Source organism: Triticum aestivum, chromosome 4B (assembly GCF_018294505.1).
Source record: "Triticum aestivum cultivar Chinese Spring chromosome 4B, IWGSC CS RefSeq v2.1, whole genome shotgun sequence".
In the NCBI taxonomy this organism is placed as follows: Eukaryota; Viridiplantae; Streptophyta; class Magnoliopsida; order Poales; family Poaceae; genus Triticum; species Triticum aestivum.
Window position 1 is genome coordinate 376,965,921 of NC_057804.1, and position 16,175 is coordinate 376,982,095.

At 43.5% G+C, this 16,175-nt stretch overlaps 2 protein-coding genes across 4 annotated transcripts; one reads left to right on the top strand and one right to left on the bottom strand.

Moving 5' to 3' along the window:
- The first annotated feature begins 3,807 nt into the window (after positions 1 to 3,807).
- Positions 3,808 to 10,464, top strand: LOC123092238 (proteoglycan 4). Of its 3 annotated transcripts, none has more exons than XM_044513942.1 (11): positions 3,808 to 4,040; positions 4,836 to 4,973; positions 5,138 to 5,323; positions 5,402 to 5,513; positions 5,641 to 5,674; positions 6,598 to 6,632; positions 6,729 to 6,763; positions 6,845 to 6,997; positions 7,103 to 9,525; positions 9,892 to 9,972; positions 10,181 to 10,464. In XM_044513942.1, the coding sequence occupies exons 2-11, from the start codon at positions 4,903 to 4,905 to the stop codon at positions 10,249 to 10,251; spliced, it is 3,201 nt and encodes a 1,066-aa protein (XP_044369877.1). In that variant the 5' UTR covers positions 3,808 to 4,040; positions 4,836 to 4,902; the 3' UTR covers positions 10,252 to 10,464. The 3 variants fall into 3 exon arrangements, with proteins under 3 accessions (XP_044369877.1, XP_044369878.1, XP_044369879.1); XM_044513943.1 differs by having other exon boundaries at positions 10,184 to 10,464; XM_044513944.1 differs by lacking the exons at positions 9,892 to 9,972; positions 10,181 to 10,464 and having other exon boundaries at positions 7,103 to 8,921; positions 9,013 to 9,368.
- Positions 10,465 to 10,736: 272 nt separating this feature from the next.
- Positions 10,737 to 15,968, bottom strand: LOC123092239 (2,3-bisphosphoglycerate-independent phosphoglycerate mutase). The gene is made up of 8 exons (XM_044513945.1): positions 15,627 to 15,968; positions 15,381 to 15,508; positions 12,608 to 12,758; positions 12,328 to 12,531; positions 11,787 to 12,211; positions 11,475 to 11,667; positions 11,132 to 11,383; positions 10,737 to 11,024 (listed from the first exon to the last, which is right to left on the bottom strand). Exons 1-8 carry the CDS (start codon positions 15,804 to 15,806, stop codon positions 10,854 to 10,856), a joined length of 1,704 nt encoding a protein of 567 aa, XP_044369880.1. The 5' UTR covers positions 15,807 to 15,968; the 3' UTR covers positions 10,737 to 10,853.
- Positions 15,969 to 16,175: the final 207 nt, after the last annotated feature.

Below are 16,175 nucleotides of genomic sequence, written 5' to 3' on the forward strand. Positions count from 1 at the left end.
GACACGTGAAGATGGCGGTTCAGTTAAGGGCCCAAGCCCAAAGGCGACCTAGGGCCTGTAGAGATAAACCGCCATATGTATGTAACTTGTGTTGTAAGGCGGGAATAGACAGAGACCGAGCCGGACATTGTTTATGAGCCGACTGGGACTCTGAGAGCTGCTGGGCGTCGACCTCTGTATATAAAGGGACGACCCGGTGGCGGTTTAGGGCAAGTAACATTAGATCGAGAACTAGGTCAAGCGATTTCTCTCCCTGGTAATCGAGACATAAGCAATCCCACTCAAAACTGGACCGTAGGCTTTTACCTTCACCGTAAGGGGCCGAACTAGTATAAACCCCGTGTCCTTTGTCCCGATTAACCCCTTTAAGCTTCCTAGTTGCGATGGCTCCACGACTAAGTCCTTTCACTAGGACATCTGACATGACAATTCCATGACAGAGGGGTTCACCACTTCCATTGGTGCCTCTCCGATGATGCGTGAGTAGTTCTTTGTAGACCTTCGGGTCCGTAGTTAGTAGCTAGATGGCTTCCTCTCTCTCGCTGGATTCTCAATACAATGGTCTCTTGGAGATCCATATGATGTAACTCTTTTTGCGGTGTGTTTGTTGGGATCCGATGAACTTTGAGTTTATGATCAGATCTATCTTTTTATATCCATGAAAGTTATTTGAGTTTCTTTGATCTCTTATATGCATGATTGCTTATAGGCTCATATTTCTTCTCCGATATTTGGGTTTCGTTTGGCCAACTTGATCTATTTATCTTTCAATGTGAAGAGGTGCTTTGTAGTGGGTTCGATCTTACGGTGCTTGATCCTAGTGACAGAAGGGGAACCGACACGTATGTATCGTTGCTACTAAGGATAAAACAATGGGGTCTATCTCTACATAGATAGATCTTGTCTACATCATGTCATCGTTCTTATTGCATTACTCCGTTTTTCCATGAACTTAATACACTAGATGCATGCTGAACATCGATCGATGTGTGGAGTAATAGTAGTAGATGCAGGCAGGAGTCGGTCTACTAATCTTGGACGTAATGCCTATATAATGATCATTGCCGGGATATCGTCATGATTATTTGAAGTTCTATCAATTTCCCAACATTAATTTGTTCACCCACCGTTTGCTTTCTTTCTCGAGAGAAGCCACTAGTGAAACCTACGGCCCCCGGGTCTCTTTCGCATATTATTTGCCTTTGCGATCTACTTTTCCTTTGCATTTATTTTCAGATCTATTAAACTAAAAATACAAAACTACCTTGCTGCGTTTTATTATTATTTATTTTATTTGGCATTCGATCTATCAATCTATTACAACTTTCTCTCGTCCTCGTGCCAATTTCTGGCGCCGTTACCTGAAAGGGATTGACAACCCCTTTAACACGTCGGGTTGCGAGTGGTTGTTATTTGTGTGCAGGTGTTGTTTACGTTGTGTTGCTTGGTTCTCCTACTGGTTCGATAACCTTGGTTTCATCCCCGAGGAAAATACCTACCGTTGCTATGCTGCATCATCCCTTCCTCTTTGGGGAAATACCGACGTAGATTCAAGCCGAATCAGACACATGCACACCTACATACTTAATAGGCTATCTGCCGTGCTAGCAATTGAAAGTGTTAGTGTGCATATGTCCTCTATCATCATCATGCAGGATCATAAGCACCTCAGTTTTCCTTGAAAATGATTTTCAACCAAAACATTTGTTCAAAAAATATACCAACAACTTCAAATTCCTGGCAGAATCAACACTATCTTGAATCAACAAAATGGTATCATGAATAAATTGTATAATGGCCACCCTTTATATGTAAGGTGAGGTATCAAACCTACAAACTTCCTAGTGTCTTGAGCCAGCTTCACCATTTTCTTAAGACAATTTGCACTAATATTAAAGAGGAAAGGAGACAAGGGTCACCTACTCACCTTGCCTCACCCCTTTAAAGATGCCAAAATTCTTACCAACAATATCATTAACTTTAACACCGAGAGTCCCCCTTTAACCATAGTATGGAACCACTACATCCACCTATCATTAAACCCTCTTTCGCTCAGGCTGTAGAAAAGCAATTCCAGTTTACCTTGTCATAGACTTTTCAAAACCAGCGTCAAAACAACCCCTTATTGCTTTTTCCTCCTTGGCTCATGTAATATTTCATGTCAGGACATGACTCCATCCATAATATTTCTCCCTCCAATGGAGGCACTCTGGGTTGTAGAGATTAGTTTGCCCATAAAAGGTTTAACTATATCATCCATAGCTTTTGGGTAATTTTTTATAAGCAGAGGCAAACCGACAAATTGGTCTGTATCTCTAAACAATATATGCATCTGCTCCCTTTGGAATAAGAGTTATAATACCAAACTTTATTCTGCTCTGGTCCACCTTTCCAACACGAAATTAATGGAAGCACGCCATAATATCATCTTTGATAAAGTGCTAGTATGCTTGATAGAATTCAATAGGAAACCCATCACACCTTGTTGCTCTATCCTTTTTCATACTACCATCAATCGCTTTTTTTAATTTCTTCCCCACTAAAAGGCTTGTTGAGTTCCATATTATCTTCCTCTCACAGTTTCTCATGTTTAGTCCAAACATCACTTCTTAATCTACAACTAAAACCTTTCGTAGGTCAAGAAAGCTCCTTGTAATAGTTGGCAGCATGATCAACAAGACTGGTGGTCCCTCGAATCACAAATTATCCATTATTTAGAAAATAAATGTGCCTTTTATCCTGCTACCATTAACAATTATATGAAAGTAACAAGAATTATTGTCTCCCTCAAGGAACCAATCCTCTCAAGATCTCTCGTGTCAGTACCCTTCTTCTTCCTCGAGAGACTTACAAATAGAGCTCTGGCCGAAATTTCTCATGGTTGGCAAGGGGCTAAATTTCTTCCAAGATTTCCAAGTCTTTAGCTCATGAGTTAGATATTTATTATTTTCAGGATCTGATCTCTTAAATTCCTCTCCCATCCTTTCTTATATTTACTCATTCTCTTGAGTGTTTTTTGCATGACATCCAGACTGTCCTCAACAACAACAGGTTCATTCCATATATTTCCCCACTAAGTTCATTTTTTGCGGGGGATTTTCCCACCAAGTTCATGAAACCCTTTCACAAAATCCAACTAGGTTCAAATCTAGAGGGTTAAAGTATTGTTCCTAACCTCATTATCTCCCATAACGTCCATTACACGAACATGAACACCCATGTACATATACAATGTAGTATTATACACACAAACCCCACGCATCTTTCTGCTGCTTTCAATACAATGCTATCACAAACGTAACCGGTGGGTTTTGGGTGTCCTTGTGGCTCCGACCATAAATCACGAGCAAAGCGATGTCTAGACAAATTTTCCACCAATGATGACTTGCAATTACTAGGTTTTTAGAGTTTGGTGTTTGAATTTGTTGAACACACAGTTTACCTACAAGTTCAAGATTCTGTACTACATATTTTTCTTCTTTTATATTGCCGCTTAAGTTTAGTTATTCTTTCTCGCAAAAAAAAGTTTAGTTATTCTACACAGAATAATGCTAATTACTCAACATTCTTCTTGCTGGATATTCTCCATCGCATGTGCTTTAAATTTGAATGGTGCGACCCCCAATATTAAAAAAAAAAATCAGCGCGCACAAAAGCGGAGTACGTTTGCTACCTATAATTCCCCCAAAGGGCGTTATGGTAAATTCTCCCGACGCCTCCCACCGACCGACGGCCTCCTTTTCAAACCGCAAGCGCACTCCACGGGTACACAAAACACCAGGCCAGTGGCGGGACAGTAAATAAGTGCAATACCCAGTGTCAGTTCCTCAACTCGCCCTCGGTCATTTAAACCCCGCATTCCGCAGTTGTTCCTTTTTCCTGGCGTCCATTCCCCCACTCGCTGCTGCAACTGCAACTGCCCCAGCGAAAAAAGGAGTGAGTCACGGAACAAAAATTCTCCGTCGGTTCCGAGCGCTCGATCCCAGTCGGCGCGGCGCCGGATCGAATGCGGGAGGCGGAGGCCGCCGCCGCTCGATCTGGTGAGGCATTCGTCTGCTCTGCCTTTTTTTTTCTCGGATGTTTTTGGTGCGGTCTCCTCGGACCTGGGTCTGGGTGGGGGTGGCTTGCTTGAGCTCGAAGCGTGAGGCAGTGGGTCGGTGAGCGGGCGTTGTCGCCTCCGGAATCTGGATCCGCCTTCTTCCGTTCTGTTTTTTCGCGAGCCGTAGGAGCCAGGAATCAGTGGAGTTGGCCTGCCTGGATCTCTAGGGCTTTTGGATTTTTGTCTGCGAGGGATTTGGGGTTTGGATCCGGGTGCCCCCGCGGTCTCAAACTTTCGATCACTTGGAAACTCGCCATTTCGGATTCAATGCGTCCGGTGCTTAGTTTGGTACCTCAGATGAAGGATCTGTACTGATGGTACTAGAATTTTGTCTTTTGGGTTTGAATTGTATCTGCTTTTCTGCTTCTCTGATCTATGAATCTGATTGCGTTAACTAAGGAAATTGAGGCATACTAGGCTCGTACCACATGCTATTTAACCGCTATAGAAGCCTATAAGTTTGTCTGTGCTGTGGGAACATAGTCGAGCGGAATGAATGACTTAGGTGTGGAGTTGGTTTGGTGATACATGCACAATCAGTTTGCTCTATGCTTGGTTGGTATCCTCATGCTGAAAAGTAACCTGCATATTCGGGCATGGAACATTTAATCAGTTATTATTATAGATGTTGACATATTAGCGTTTGTGACCTTGGGCAGTAGCATTATCTCTCTTCTTTGTTATCTGTTTCCTTTTGCAAGGTTAGTGACGTTTCTGCTGATATTCCCGTTGTCAGGTATTTGAAGTGGACAAGGAGCTGATACGATCTATAGAGGGTTGCTGCGCTTGTAGTTGTGGGCAAAATGGAGGGGAGAGTTGCTGGCGACGTGGAGCTTGATTCTGCAGTGTTCCAAGTGACATTGACCAAGAACAGGTGATGCACTCGTTCACAGTGAATTGAGCTTATGAAGTGTGCTTCAGATTTTCGTCCCTGCATTTGGCTGAAAACTGTGTTTCATGGATATGTCATATTGACTCTTTTATGATTCTGATATAAATTCTGACCCGCCCAGTATTGTGAAACCTTTCCTTCATCAGGTATGAGGCAATTGCTTGTAATGGAGAGAGCGCCGAATCAGTAGCATCTGGTCCTTTCGACCAACTAGTCCTGCACTTGGAAGATGCCAAAAATTTCCAATCACGTTCGTCAAGTGGCTCTTTTAAGCTGTTATTGATTGGGGATGCAAAAGGCTCTACCTGGTTCACAAAATCCACCTTAGAGAGGTCTTTCACCTTGACCTTTTCCTAGTTACTTGTGTTTTTTACAGTTGTAACCGTAACTAAATTGAACATCCCTACCAGATTCCTACATATCATAAATTCGCCTGATGCATCCAAAACGGCGAATGGGATTTTACAGGAAATGTCTCAGCTGGAGGAAACTAGAAAGTTTCATGATTATCTACAGTCCAAGGTATCATAATTTTGTCCCAAAAGAAGTAAAACAAATTTTCTGTGCTAAGTTTGCTTGCACATTTAAGTTCAGTTCTTATCTAGAGAAACAGCAGACGCTGTAAATAACAAAATCCATTTTTATGCAGGAACAACAAAATCTTATGGGTGGTGCTTTGACAGGTACATTCAAAGAAAGTTTTGCTTCTTCCATTGTTCTTTGTACACGAAAGCCATCACAACCTTTCAGCGTGTATGGCTGTATGCAATATGGCTTTTGTCTCCTTTTTATGAAGCCTATCTAATCAAATTTTGGATTCACTTCACCATTTTAGTGCTATGAGTAGTGGACTTAATAACAGTTTAGTTCTACTCTTAGAGCCTGTTACTCATTCCCTGGTTGAAATCACATTTTTTATCGAGCCTAACACTCAAATAGTTGATGAATCGCAGTACTTCGTTGGTGACTTTAGTTAGTTCCTTGACTATTTAGTTGGTGACTTTAGCGTACTATTGTGTTTTGATATCTTTAAGACTTTGTTGGTGCATTGAGGCCATTGGCATATTTTCCTTGGTCCATCCTTTTTGTTTGCTTGTGTCCATAGATAACCAATCCTACTATCGTACCCATGATTCTTTGCCTATCACTAGAAGAAATTAGCTGCCTGCTGCAAATTCTAGAAATAATCTATCTGTCAAAGACGTGAAAACGTAAAATTTTTTTGCTGTCTTGCACAAAATGGCAAAGCCTCACACGTGATTTATATAGTCAAATGCATTTTGGCAGACACAATTTGCTCTAATTAGATAAGTTTAACCCTTCTTTTGACTTAAAAAAATCCGAATGTGAGGCATTTGGTCTGACATAAAATGTTTTGATGTTCTAAAATATTATCTTTGGGTTTGTTGAAAATTTCCACACTTCACATTTCTGCATGCGCGTCAGTGCAAATGCTATTAAAAAATTGAGCACTAAAACCTAGGTAACTGTTTTTAGTTTTGACTTATAAGCAATTTCTATGGATGGCAAGGGATTTCTTTACAGATGTCTTATTCTGGCTTATGTTGGTAGAGTGCTCAGTTTATGATGATATTCTAATTTGCAGGTGGTCTCTCCAGCACCACTGGCAAACCACAGCAGGTAATTTCCATTTGTGCAAAACTTCTGATGGCTTTATGTTTTTGTGCATTTTTATGTTTTGTTTGCTCACATTTTAGTTCTCAAAATTACATTCAGGGAAATATTGGCCCAAACTCCTCAGTGGCTACAAAGTAAAGCCTTTTTTCCCCTTTTTCCGTCACTCTATTTTTTCCCATCTATTAGTTGACATTTTCTATAACTAAATGTTGAAGGAATGAGTTACTTCGAGCACTGGACTTGAGGCTATCAGCACTGAAAGAAGAAATCTTGGTATTATTGAGTCGAGCAGTTGGCTCTAAGTTGTTGAATAAAGAAGTATCAGATTTGTCTGGTTTTGTTCAGCATTTTGGGACATCAGAGTTTAGGTATGCCGCAAAAATCACTACAAACTTATCCTCAAAATCATTCCATTGTACTTTTTTTTGTGTGATACAAGAAGCTAATTGTCTTCATTTCTCGTTTTGCTTTAGTTGGTTGATGAGGTGCCTACTGTTGATCCGGGATTGCCAGCCCTCTGTGCTCCCCCCACACCAAGCTTCTACTGCTGAGAGAAAGGATGATGCACTTGAAACTCGTGATATCAATTCGCAAGCCAATATCCAAAGGCCTATTACCAGTAATGTTTCCCCAGCAAAGCTTGCACAAGTTGAACGTAAAATGTCAATGGAAAGCGACGATTCCTCTGAGTCCACCGATGAAGATGAAGCTGTTGTTGAAAGAAGCCGCCCCCTTATGAGATCTGCTTCTCCTAGGAGGTCTGCTTCTCCAATGCGAAGGGTTCAAATTGGGAGATCAGGATCTCGTAGGTCAACGCCAATTGCCATCAAGAGCCTAAGTTACTTCCCTCCTAGCCAGAGAGTTGCTTTGGATAAAGATGATGAAAGCAGCTGCAATGGTGAAACAGATCAGCCTCCAAGGAGATCCGACAATAATGTAAGAAGAATGAGCGTGCAAGATGCGATTAGCCTTTTCGAGAAGAAGCAGAAGGGTGAGAATCTGGATTCTGAAAGTAAGAAAGCCGGCTTGGTCGCTACCAAATCTGTACTGCGTCGGTGGAGTTCAGGAATGGGTGACTCTTTGAACAGCAATACATCGGAAGAAAAAACCTCAGATTGTGCATCTCAAAGCAAATCTAACAATATGGCTTCTGATGCAGAGAAGAATGAAGCTGAATTACAGGCTGAGACAGATGCAGCGCCAAACAGTGTAGTTGCACCTGAGGCAGGAAGTTACGATGCTGATGGCCATGGCATCACAGTGTCGGAAATGGAAAATGTGGTCTCATCCCACACTAACATTTCTGCTGAACAAACACATTCTGGGCAGGAGTCAAACAGTGATAGGGCAGTGGCCTCTGCTGAGTGGAATCGCCAGAAGGAAGCCGAACTTAATCAGATGTTAATGAAAATGATGGAGGTCATGCCTGGGAAGTTTGCAGGCGCCAATGTAACTGCTACCGGGCTCATTTCTGCAAGTGAGAAGAAAGGTGGACTTCAAAGAGAGAAGCGAGACACGAAGGTTCGAACAGAGAAAGGTGTAAAGCGACCAGCAAAGGAGACGAGTACCAAGCTCTTGAGGGAATCCGTTGGGCAGAACAGAGCAGCAGTTACCCCCAAGACTAGCATCACAACAGAGAAGCGTAATTCACCTATTCCACAAAGGGCAAGGAGAAATTCATCACCTCCAGTCTTGCCAAAGGAAGTGATCTCAAAGACACCAGCAAAAAAAAGTTCCCCCAAACCATCACCTGCACCAGCTACCCGTAGTTCATGGTCAGGATCTTTGACTAAAGCAACTAGTAGTACTGCACAGAAAACTAAAAACTCTCCTGGAGCAGTTTCAACATCGACACCAACTAGCCGGAGAAGGACCGCGACAGCATCCTTGGCACCTCAGCCGATTTCAAAGGTGGAAAAACCCCTTCAAGCAGTGAAGAACAAGAAGGAACCTGTGACTGCGACAAAGCCAGCCATTAAGGGGCAGGAAGATAAGAAGACAAGGACAGCAGCAACAAAGCCGAGCAGAGTGGCTAAAAGTTCACCTGCATCAGAAGAAAAATCAAGTGCAGTGACAAAGTCAGGCATGTATAACAAGGTCCCAAAGAAAAGCAGTGTTGTACCAGTAGAATCCAAACCCGTGAAGAAAGCCACTGGGATTAGTCAAGGTGTTGGTTCTGGTGCTGTTAAGAGTAAAGTGCCGCAGCTTGGTGATTCTTCAAAGGGCAGTGGAATTGTTACCCGTGCGGAAGATAAGGAGCAATCTCCTGTGACAACCGAGCCAACTACCAAGGTACCAGAGGCTGATCTTGCTCAACCAGCACATGATGTTGATGAAAATTTAGAAATTTCGATCGATAATGACTTACATGTTGAAAAAACAGAAAACCCGGGCTCGAGTTTAAGCGCAGCCGAAATGGGCCCCAGTGACCAGGTTGAGCCCTCTGTCGTTGAGGTCAAACCTCTTGACGAGGACATGGACATCTCGTCAGCTGCCTGGGTTGAAGTGGATCATCAAGAAGTTACTGATGTGGGTGAAAGCGTGACAGGCGAGGATGTCACCTCGCCAGCAATTGAACCGTTACCGTCTTCAAGCCCAAGAATCCGTCATTCGTTGTCACAAATGTTGCAAGCAGATAGCAACGAACCAGAAATAATAGAGTGGGGAAATGCTGAAAACCCACCCGCAATAGTTTTTCATAAAGATTCTCCAAAAGGATTCAAGAGACTTCTTAAATTTGCTCGGAAAAACAAAGGAGACAACAACACTAATGGTTTGGCAAGCCCATCGGTGGTTTCTGATGGAGAGGATGAACAAGAAGAATCCGGTGCTAGTGATGGTGTAAATTCCAGCAGGAGAACTTTTGATGGTTCCAAGACTAATAGCATCTTATCAGGTACTTCTCCGGCCATAATTCAGCGGGAGCTTCTCATCCTACATACTGTAGTTTTCAAGCAGAAAGCATCTCATACTTTAGTGCTTGAGCCTCAGTCTTTTATATCTAAAGTTCCTTCCAGAATGGTCATACACAGCACGCCGCAACGTAACATCGACAATATAATAGCGCAAAGCGAATCTACATAAACATAACAGTTCTGTGTTTCCGTGAAATACACGTAGACACTAGAGTACCCGCTGTCAGAAACAACATGTCCCTGGATATTTGTTGTGTTCAGTGTTCATGAAATGGAGTAGTTATTCATTTTCCTATGAATGAAATTGCAGGTATACATTGTTGAATCTAAATCTCTTAATTTTTCAGCTCAATCAACGACCAGCAGCTTCAATGCCACAGGCTCGGATAGGCTACGGGACAGGCCTGGAGCTGCACCGTCAACTAAAGGCTAGTTCTTTTTACCCAAACAAAATTATGGTCACTTGTACTCCCTCTGTCCCAAATTACTCGTCGCTGAAATGGATGTAAAATACATCTAGATACATCCATATGCGCGACAAGTAATTTGGAACGGAGGGAGTAGTATCTACTAGAGTTGAGTAGACGTGAAAGCACCCCTAGTAATACATTTATTTGTGCCTCTTTGTACTTGCAGCAGCATCAAGGTCATTCTTCTCCCTCTCAAACTTCCGGAGCAGCAAAACCAACGAGTCAAAGCTTCGATAGTGCGTTGTTTGTTATACGTTAGATGTAAAAAATGGTTTGAGGTGACTGATTGTTGAGAACGGAGGCAGGTTGTTTGTGTCCGGTTCTGCTTTCCTGCTGTTCGATATTAGCTTCTCCTTAGCGGTCCGCATATCATTACTTTGCTCATGTCTTGCTGTACATCTTTTAAGTATTTTTTTTGAGTTGTTTTAGATGACCGGTATGTTATCTTCACTGGTACAGTACTATTTTTCTTTTTTGCGAGTGATCTTGACTGATAACTGCCGCAAAAGAAAAAGACAGATTTAACCGCATCCAGCTAGTTGGTTATTATCAGGCAGCTTGACTAGAACTGATTGATGATCTGCTGTTGGTATCGCGAACCTCTGAGATTTTGAAGCTAAAACTCTGAAGGGTGATCTACTGTTGGTATTGCTGATTACCAATTTACCATGGTCCCAAACGCTCTCCCAGCAAACCTCAAACCACACACGGACGGATTCAGATACAGAAGTGGGCATCAATTCAAATCAAAGAAAGAAAAAGATACATAGGTGGACATTTATTTACTACGTGGACATAAGCATGACTGCACCCATCACAGAAAGGGAAAGATGAAGGATTCAGAAGGGAACCGGCGAGATTTGGATGAGAGTTGGCTCATAGTGATGAGGGGCCTCGAAACCATGGAGGTTGATGAGTGTCGCCGCAACGTTAGCGAGCCCGGCATCCGGAAGGTCCTCCCGGAATGTAGCCTCTGGCGCAAGCCCTGGACCTCCGATGGCGATGGGGACCTGCAGGCGAGGCGGGTTCAGTAAGATGATGAGAACTGGACACTCACTCGTGCATATTATAGATATATACATAGCGCCGGGCGCCTGATGATGAAATGTGCACTCACTGGATTCAGTGTGTGTGAGGTAAGGGGCTGCACATTCCCGTCTCTGTCACGAATTGGTTTCCCGGATTTGTCTCTTTTCACCATGTCCTCGGCATTGCCATGGTCTGCGGTGACCACGAAGATGCCACCTACTTGTTCAATGGCGTCAAGAATAATCCTGACGGCTTCATCAGCGGCCTTGCACCCAACGATGGTGGCTTCAAGGTCACCCGTGTGCCCGACCATGTCTCCATTCGGGATGTTTACCCGTACCTACAAAACCACCACATCACTCTTTTTAGTTTTTACTACTCCTAGTAGGAGTACACCGTATGCTGGAGGAGGATCTCATTGTGCCAAGTACCTGATCAAATTTGCCACTTAGGATGGCATCCCGGGCCTTCTCCGCAACTTCCACGGCTTTCATTCTTGGCTGTACATTAAAGGGTATACCGGTGTCACTTGGAATTTCTTCGTATTTTTCCAGGTTTGGGTTGAAGTAGCCCGACCGATTCCCGTTCCAGAAAAAGGTGACATGACCAAATTTGACCGTCTCGCTACAGGTCAAAACCACCCAAGATATGAGGAATAGCAGCAGCATGCTTGCTCAAGTACCAGAATATTCAGAGACCGAGATGCTCTTTATATACAGCAACAAAAGTAAAGCACTGTGTACCTGCAAGCGTAGGTGCGTACGCCATTGTGCGCCAGATACTCACCGGACGTCCTCTCTATCTCCGGGGGAGCAACAAGGTAATGACTTGGTAGCTTTAGTTCGCCGTCATACTGAAGCATACCAGCGTAGCGAATCTTGGGGAATCTGACACGGTCAAATTTGTCGAAATCCTCGTACTCTAGCGCCTTTGCAAGCATCACCATTCGATCAGCTCTGAAGTTAAATGTCACAACAGCGTCTCCATCCACTATGGGCCCAACCGGTTTTCCGCTTTCATCGACGACGACGAAGGGGGGTAAATACTGGTCGTTAGCCTTGGGTTCATCCCTGAGCCTTTTCACGGCTTCAAGGGCACTTGGAAACTTGTGTGGTGCTTCGCCAAGAACCTGGGCATCCCAGCCACGCTTCACAACTTGCCAATCATTCTGTATAACAACAAGAAATACAAAGTTATAACTGCAATATTGCCGCTGCAGGGTACATCCTGCAGAAACACACATTTTTTTAAAGTAGGATAGGATAGCTGGATAGGAGAGATCACCTCATAGCGGTCCATTGTAACATACATCCTGCCTCCACCAGATGCAATCCTTGCATCAACACCCTTCTCCCGTAGCTTAACCAGATCATTCTCGAGCGTTTCCACGAATGTGACACTGCTGCCATCCAATACGTCGCGACCGTCGGTAAGGATATGAACCCGTATCCTCTTCGCTCCATGTTCACTAGCCCCCTTCAGAAGCAGCTGCCGGAGCCAAATCATTGACATCAGCCTGGAACTACTGCAGAGTGAACTCTGTTTAGAAGAAAAATGGTGTAACCTGCAGCTGGTCGATCCTTGAATGCACTCCCCCATCGCTCAGCAAACCAATGAGGTGCAAAGTACCGCTCTCAAAAGACTGCTGGATGTACTTAAAACCCTCCCCCTCATATATCTTCCCAGAGGCGAGCGCCGAATCCACCAGTTTTGCACTGCACATTTTGCTCAAATGATCACTAATTTTTGCTTAAGCAGCTTCGCCAAGGTAGTTGTACTGAAATTAACTTGGTCACTTTGGTCATACATGACTGCTGTCCTCATGCTAGCACATAACCCGCACATACCATCACAAAGCACGCAGACGAGCAGACACGCTAGAAAATATATTAGTACTCCATCATCTACTTAACACCATCACATTTTGCACCGCCTGAATATTAACATTGTATATTTTTCTAGCGTGTATATGAACGACCACTAGGTCACATGCCTCCATTTGTTCATACATTATACCAGCATAGAAAGCCAACGTATAAGTTTAATATCTAAAGATTACTAAATTCGGCAACAAACCTACATACATAGCGCATAGTGTATTCAAATTCCTTTATGAAGTGTTTATTATAATTATTACTAGCATAGTAAATATCCCTTTTACGTAGTTTATTATCACTACTACTACTATAGTGTCACTACTACTATAGTCTCACTGGCTCTGCTAACAATTTTTAAGATCCCTAAAACAAAGTAGTAGAAAGAGAACACAAAATTTGAATGCCAGGCCCACTCGAATCCTACACAAATGAACATGTACCAAAAAAATAATGTGATTGCACTGTAAGAAAATAAAGGATTCTTTCCAAGAGGTTTGAGCAAACATAAAATTTTATTTGAAATGTTACGCAAGGAAATCACTGAGAAAATGCTTGATAGGATTCAATACTACTACAGATCAAACAACCCACTTAGGGAAATGAGCAATGCTACATCCATGCAAAGCTACGTAAGGTTTACCTAATGCTACTGATTTGGCAAATCTCATGCGATAATATTGAACCGAACCCATGCTCCAGGCCGTACATCAGATGGCATCATACACCGAGATATGTGCATGGTGCGCTTCAGAAAATTTGGCGGGAGAGATCAACCACTGTTTATCAGGCTATAATTGCCACCGCTGCTTGATAGCATAGGCTATAAAATATGAACTTGCATCGGTCCACACAACTGTTGTCTCCATTTGACTAGGTCAGCTCAAGATATTTTATTCGCATCTGATTTGGCTCCTACGACCTCACATGAGTTCTACTTTTTTTCTAACTTTCCCTATTTTATACTGAAATTGACTGTATTCTTGTGTCAAATGAATCTTTTTTCCTTCTTTGAAATGAACAGTAGTGCTTTCCAGTGGTAGACATTGACATCACTGTAGAATAAAATGTTCATTATGAGTTGTTCTACTGAATAACGTGAAAAACAGGTCCAACCAATTTCACAAGTCTATGATAGTTGTTCAAAAAGAAAAGAAAAGAAAACCAAGTTCTTGCCTATCTGAAGGATATGTGTTTAAAAATAGTTTTTTTCTAGATGCACTTCTGTATCAACATTTGTTTTAGAAAGCGATACATGTCTATCCAAAATATTGAACCTCCTATAATTTTTTGAGTTAGCACAAGTAATTGTCGGATACCGAGGGCAACCACACATGACTCGAACCAACAGATAATACGTTCAAACTACCGTGTTCTCCCCCATTTTGAAGAAAAAAGAATTAAATTGTACCACCAGAATTAGCTGCATGAAAGGTTCTTTTTTATCTATGTTTTGTTCTACTCAATACACATATTTTACCTAGCGTGCACACGCTGAGCTCACGGGAAATAACCAGAGTGATGAACAGTACCACAACAGGTTCGAACAGAATTGTTTTTTTAATTCTTGGGGCTTGGGCTCATGATCTACAGTAACATAGGGAAAAGTGTCAGTCCATCCTTTTCAGAAAAGGCGAGCTGGTGTAGCCTACGAGCAAAGCCAACGAAGAGGAGGATTAAGCTAAACCAAAAAATTTGAATACTAACTAGGCACAGATCCACATGGGAACCGATACTAGATCAGACGGCACCGACCATAGGTTCGGGCGGACCATGGTCCAAAACCTCTCCTAAATCTCATGTGTATGCTCCCCAGGTCGAGGTCGAGTACTCACCGACTCTCTATGGAAATAAATATCACCCCGACTCCTCTTTGGCAATAAGGGGGTGTTTGTTTCCAGGGACTTTTTGGTGAGGGACTAGAAAAGGTCCCTCTTAGAGACTTTTTAACCAAACAGGAGGGACTACTAGGGACTAAAAGTTGCCTTTTGAGACTAAATGAAGAAGACTCTCAAGGAGAGTCTTTTTTGAGACTTTTCCAACAATGCCCCTCCATGCATCCATTGCCCCGCCGCCCCATGGTGTTGTTTGGTTGTTATTTTTCTGTATACTAGGGGTAACACGATCATTTAATAACCTCTGGGGAGGGACTAGGGACTTTTTAGTCCCCGGAAACAAACAGGAAGAGACTTTTTAGGGACTAGGGACTTTTTAGTTAGGACTAGAAAAAGTCCTGGGACTTATCCAAACAGGGCCTAAATAACTCGCAAACAGAAGTTTCAATAAATCCTAAGGGGTGAAATTCCCTAAAATACCTATGAAAAACCTTTGAATCAAACAGGTCCTAGCATTGCTTTTATTTGTGTGTGGTGTGTGCTTTTATTTGTACTACTAGTTAGGGAAGAGCCACAACATGTGCACATATTATCAGTAGAGTAGACAGCGGGAGGCCGGGAGCGTTACCCTTGGGCATATATCTGGCCGGCTCCGAGCGCATTGTGGCCGACCTCGCTGTTCCCCATGTCATCATCTGTAGGCAGCCCCACCGCCGTGCCGTGAGCTTTGATCAGTCTCCACCTCTCCGGAGCACCCTGCCATGCAACCACACAAGCAGTAGCAAAGGATCTCCATCCGCATGCGTAGGAACCGAACCGGAACCGATGAAGCAGCGTGAGAGAAGAGAAGAGAGACGGAGAGTCACGTTGGTACCTTCTTGAGGGCGTCGAGGGTGGGGGTGTCGGCGACGTGGATGCAGTTGAAGGGGTCAGGCGGCGCCTCGCCCCAGCCGTCCAGCACCACCACGCCCACCACCTTCCCTTTCCCCAGCCTCGCATGTTCGGCCAGCTTCCACGGCCTCTCCTCCTCCGCCCCCGGCCTGCGCGCCATCATGCGTGGGGCTTGTGTGATCAAAACTCAGTTCCTGAAGCAGCGCGCCGGAACAGGGCAAGTGTTTTGCTGGGTTCTGGCCTTGTGAGAGAAGCGGCGGAGAGATTGCCGAGTTTTTTTTGTTTCTAGGAAGGAGTCGGCCATGCTTGTTTTCTCTGGAAGGGTCTGGGCGCCACGAGGCAGCCGGGAGAGGCACAAGTGTAAAGACGTGAGGAGCTGGTCTGCCCATGAACCTACCTGACAGTACGATGCTGACACATGGCCCCGGCCAAATTCAAAAAAACAAAAAAAAGATTTCCATGCCAGTTTTTTTTTTGAGGGGGCAAAGTGGGCACTTTATTTATATGGGAAACGCCAAAAGCTAGATTTCCA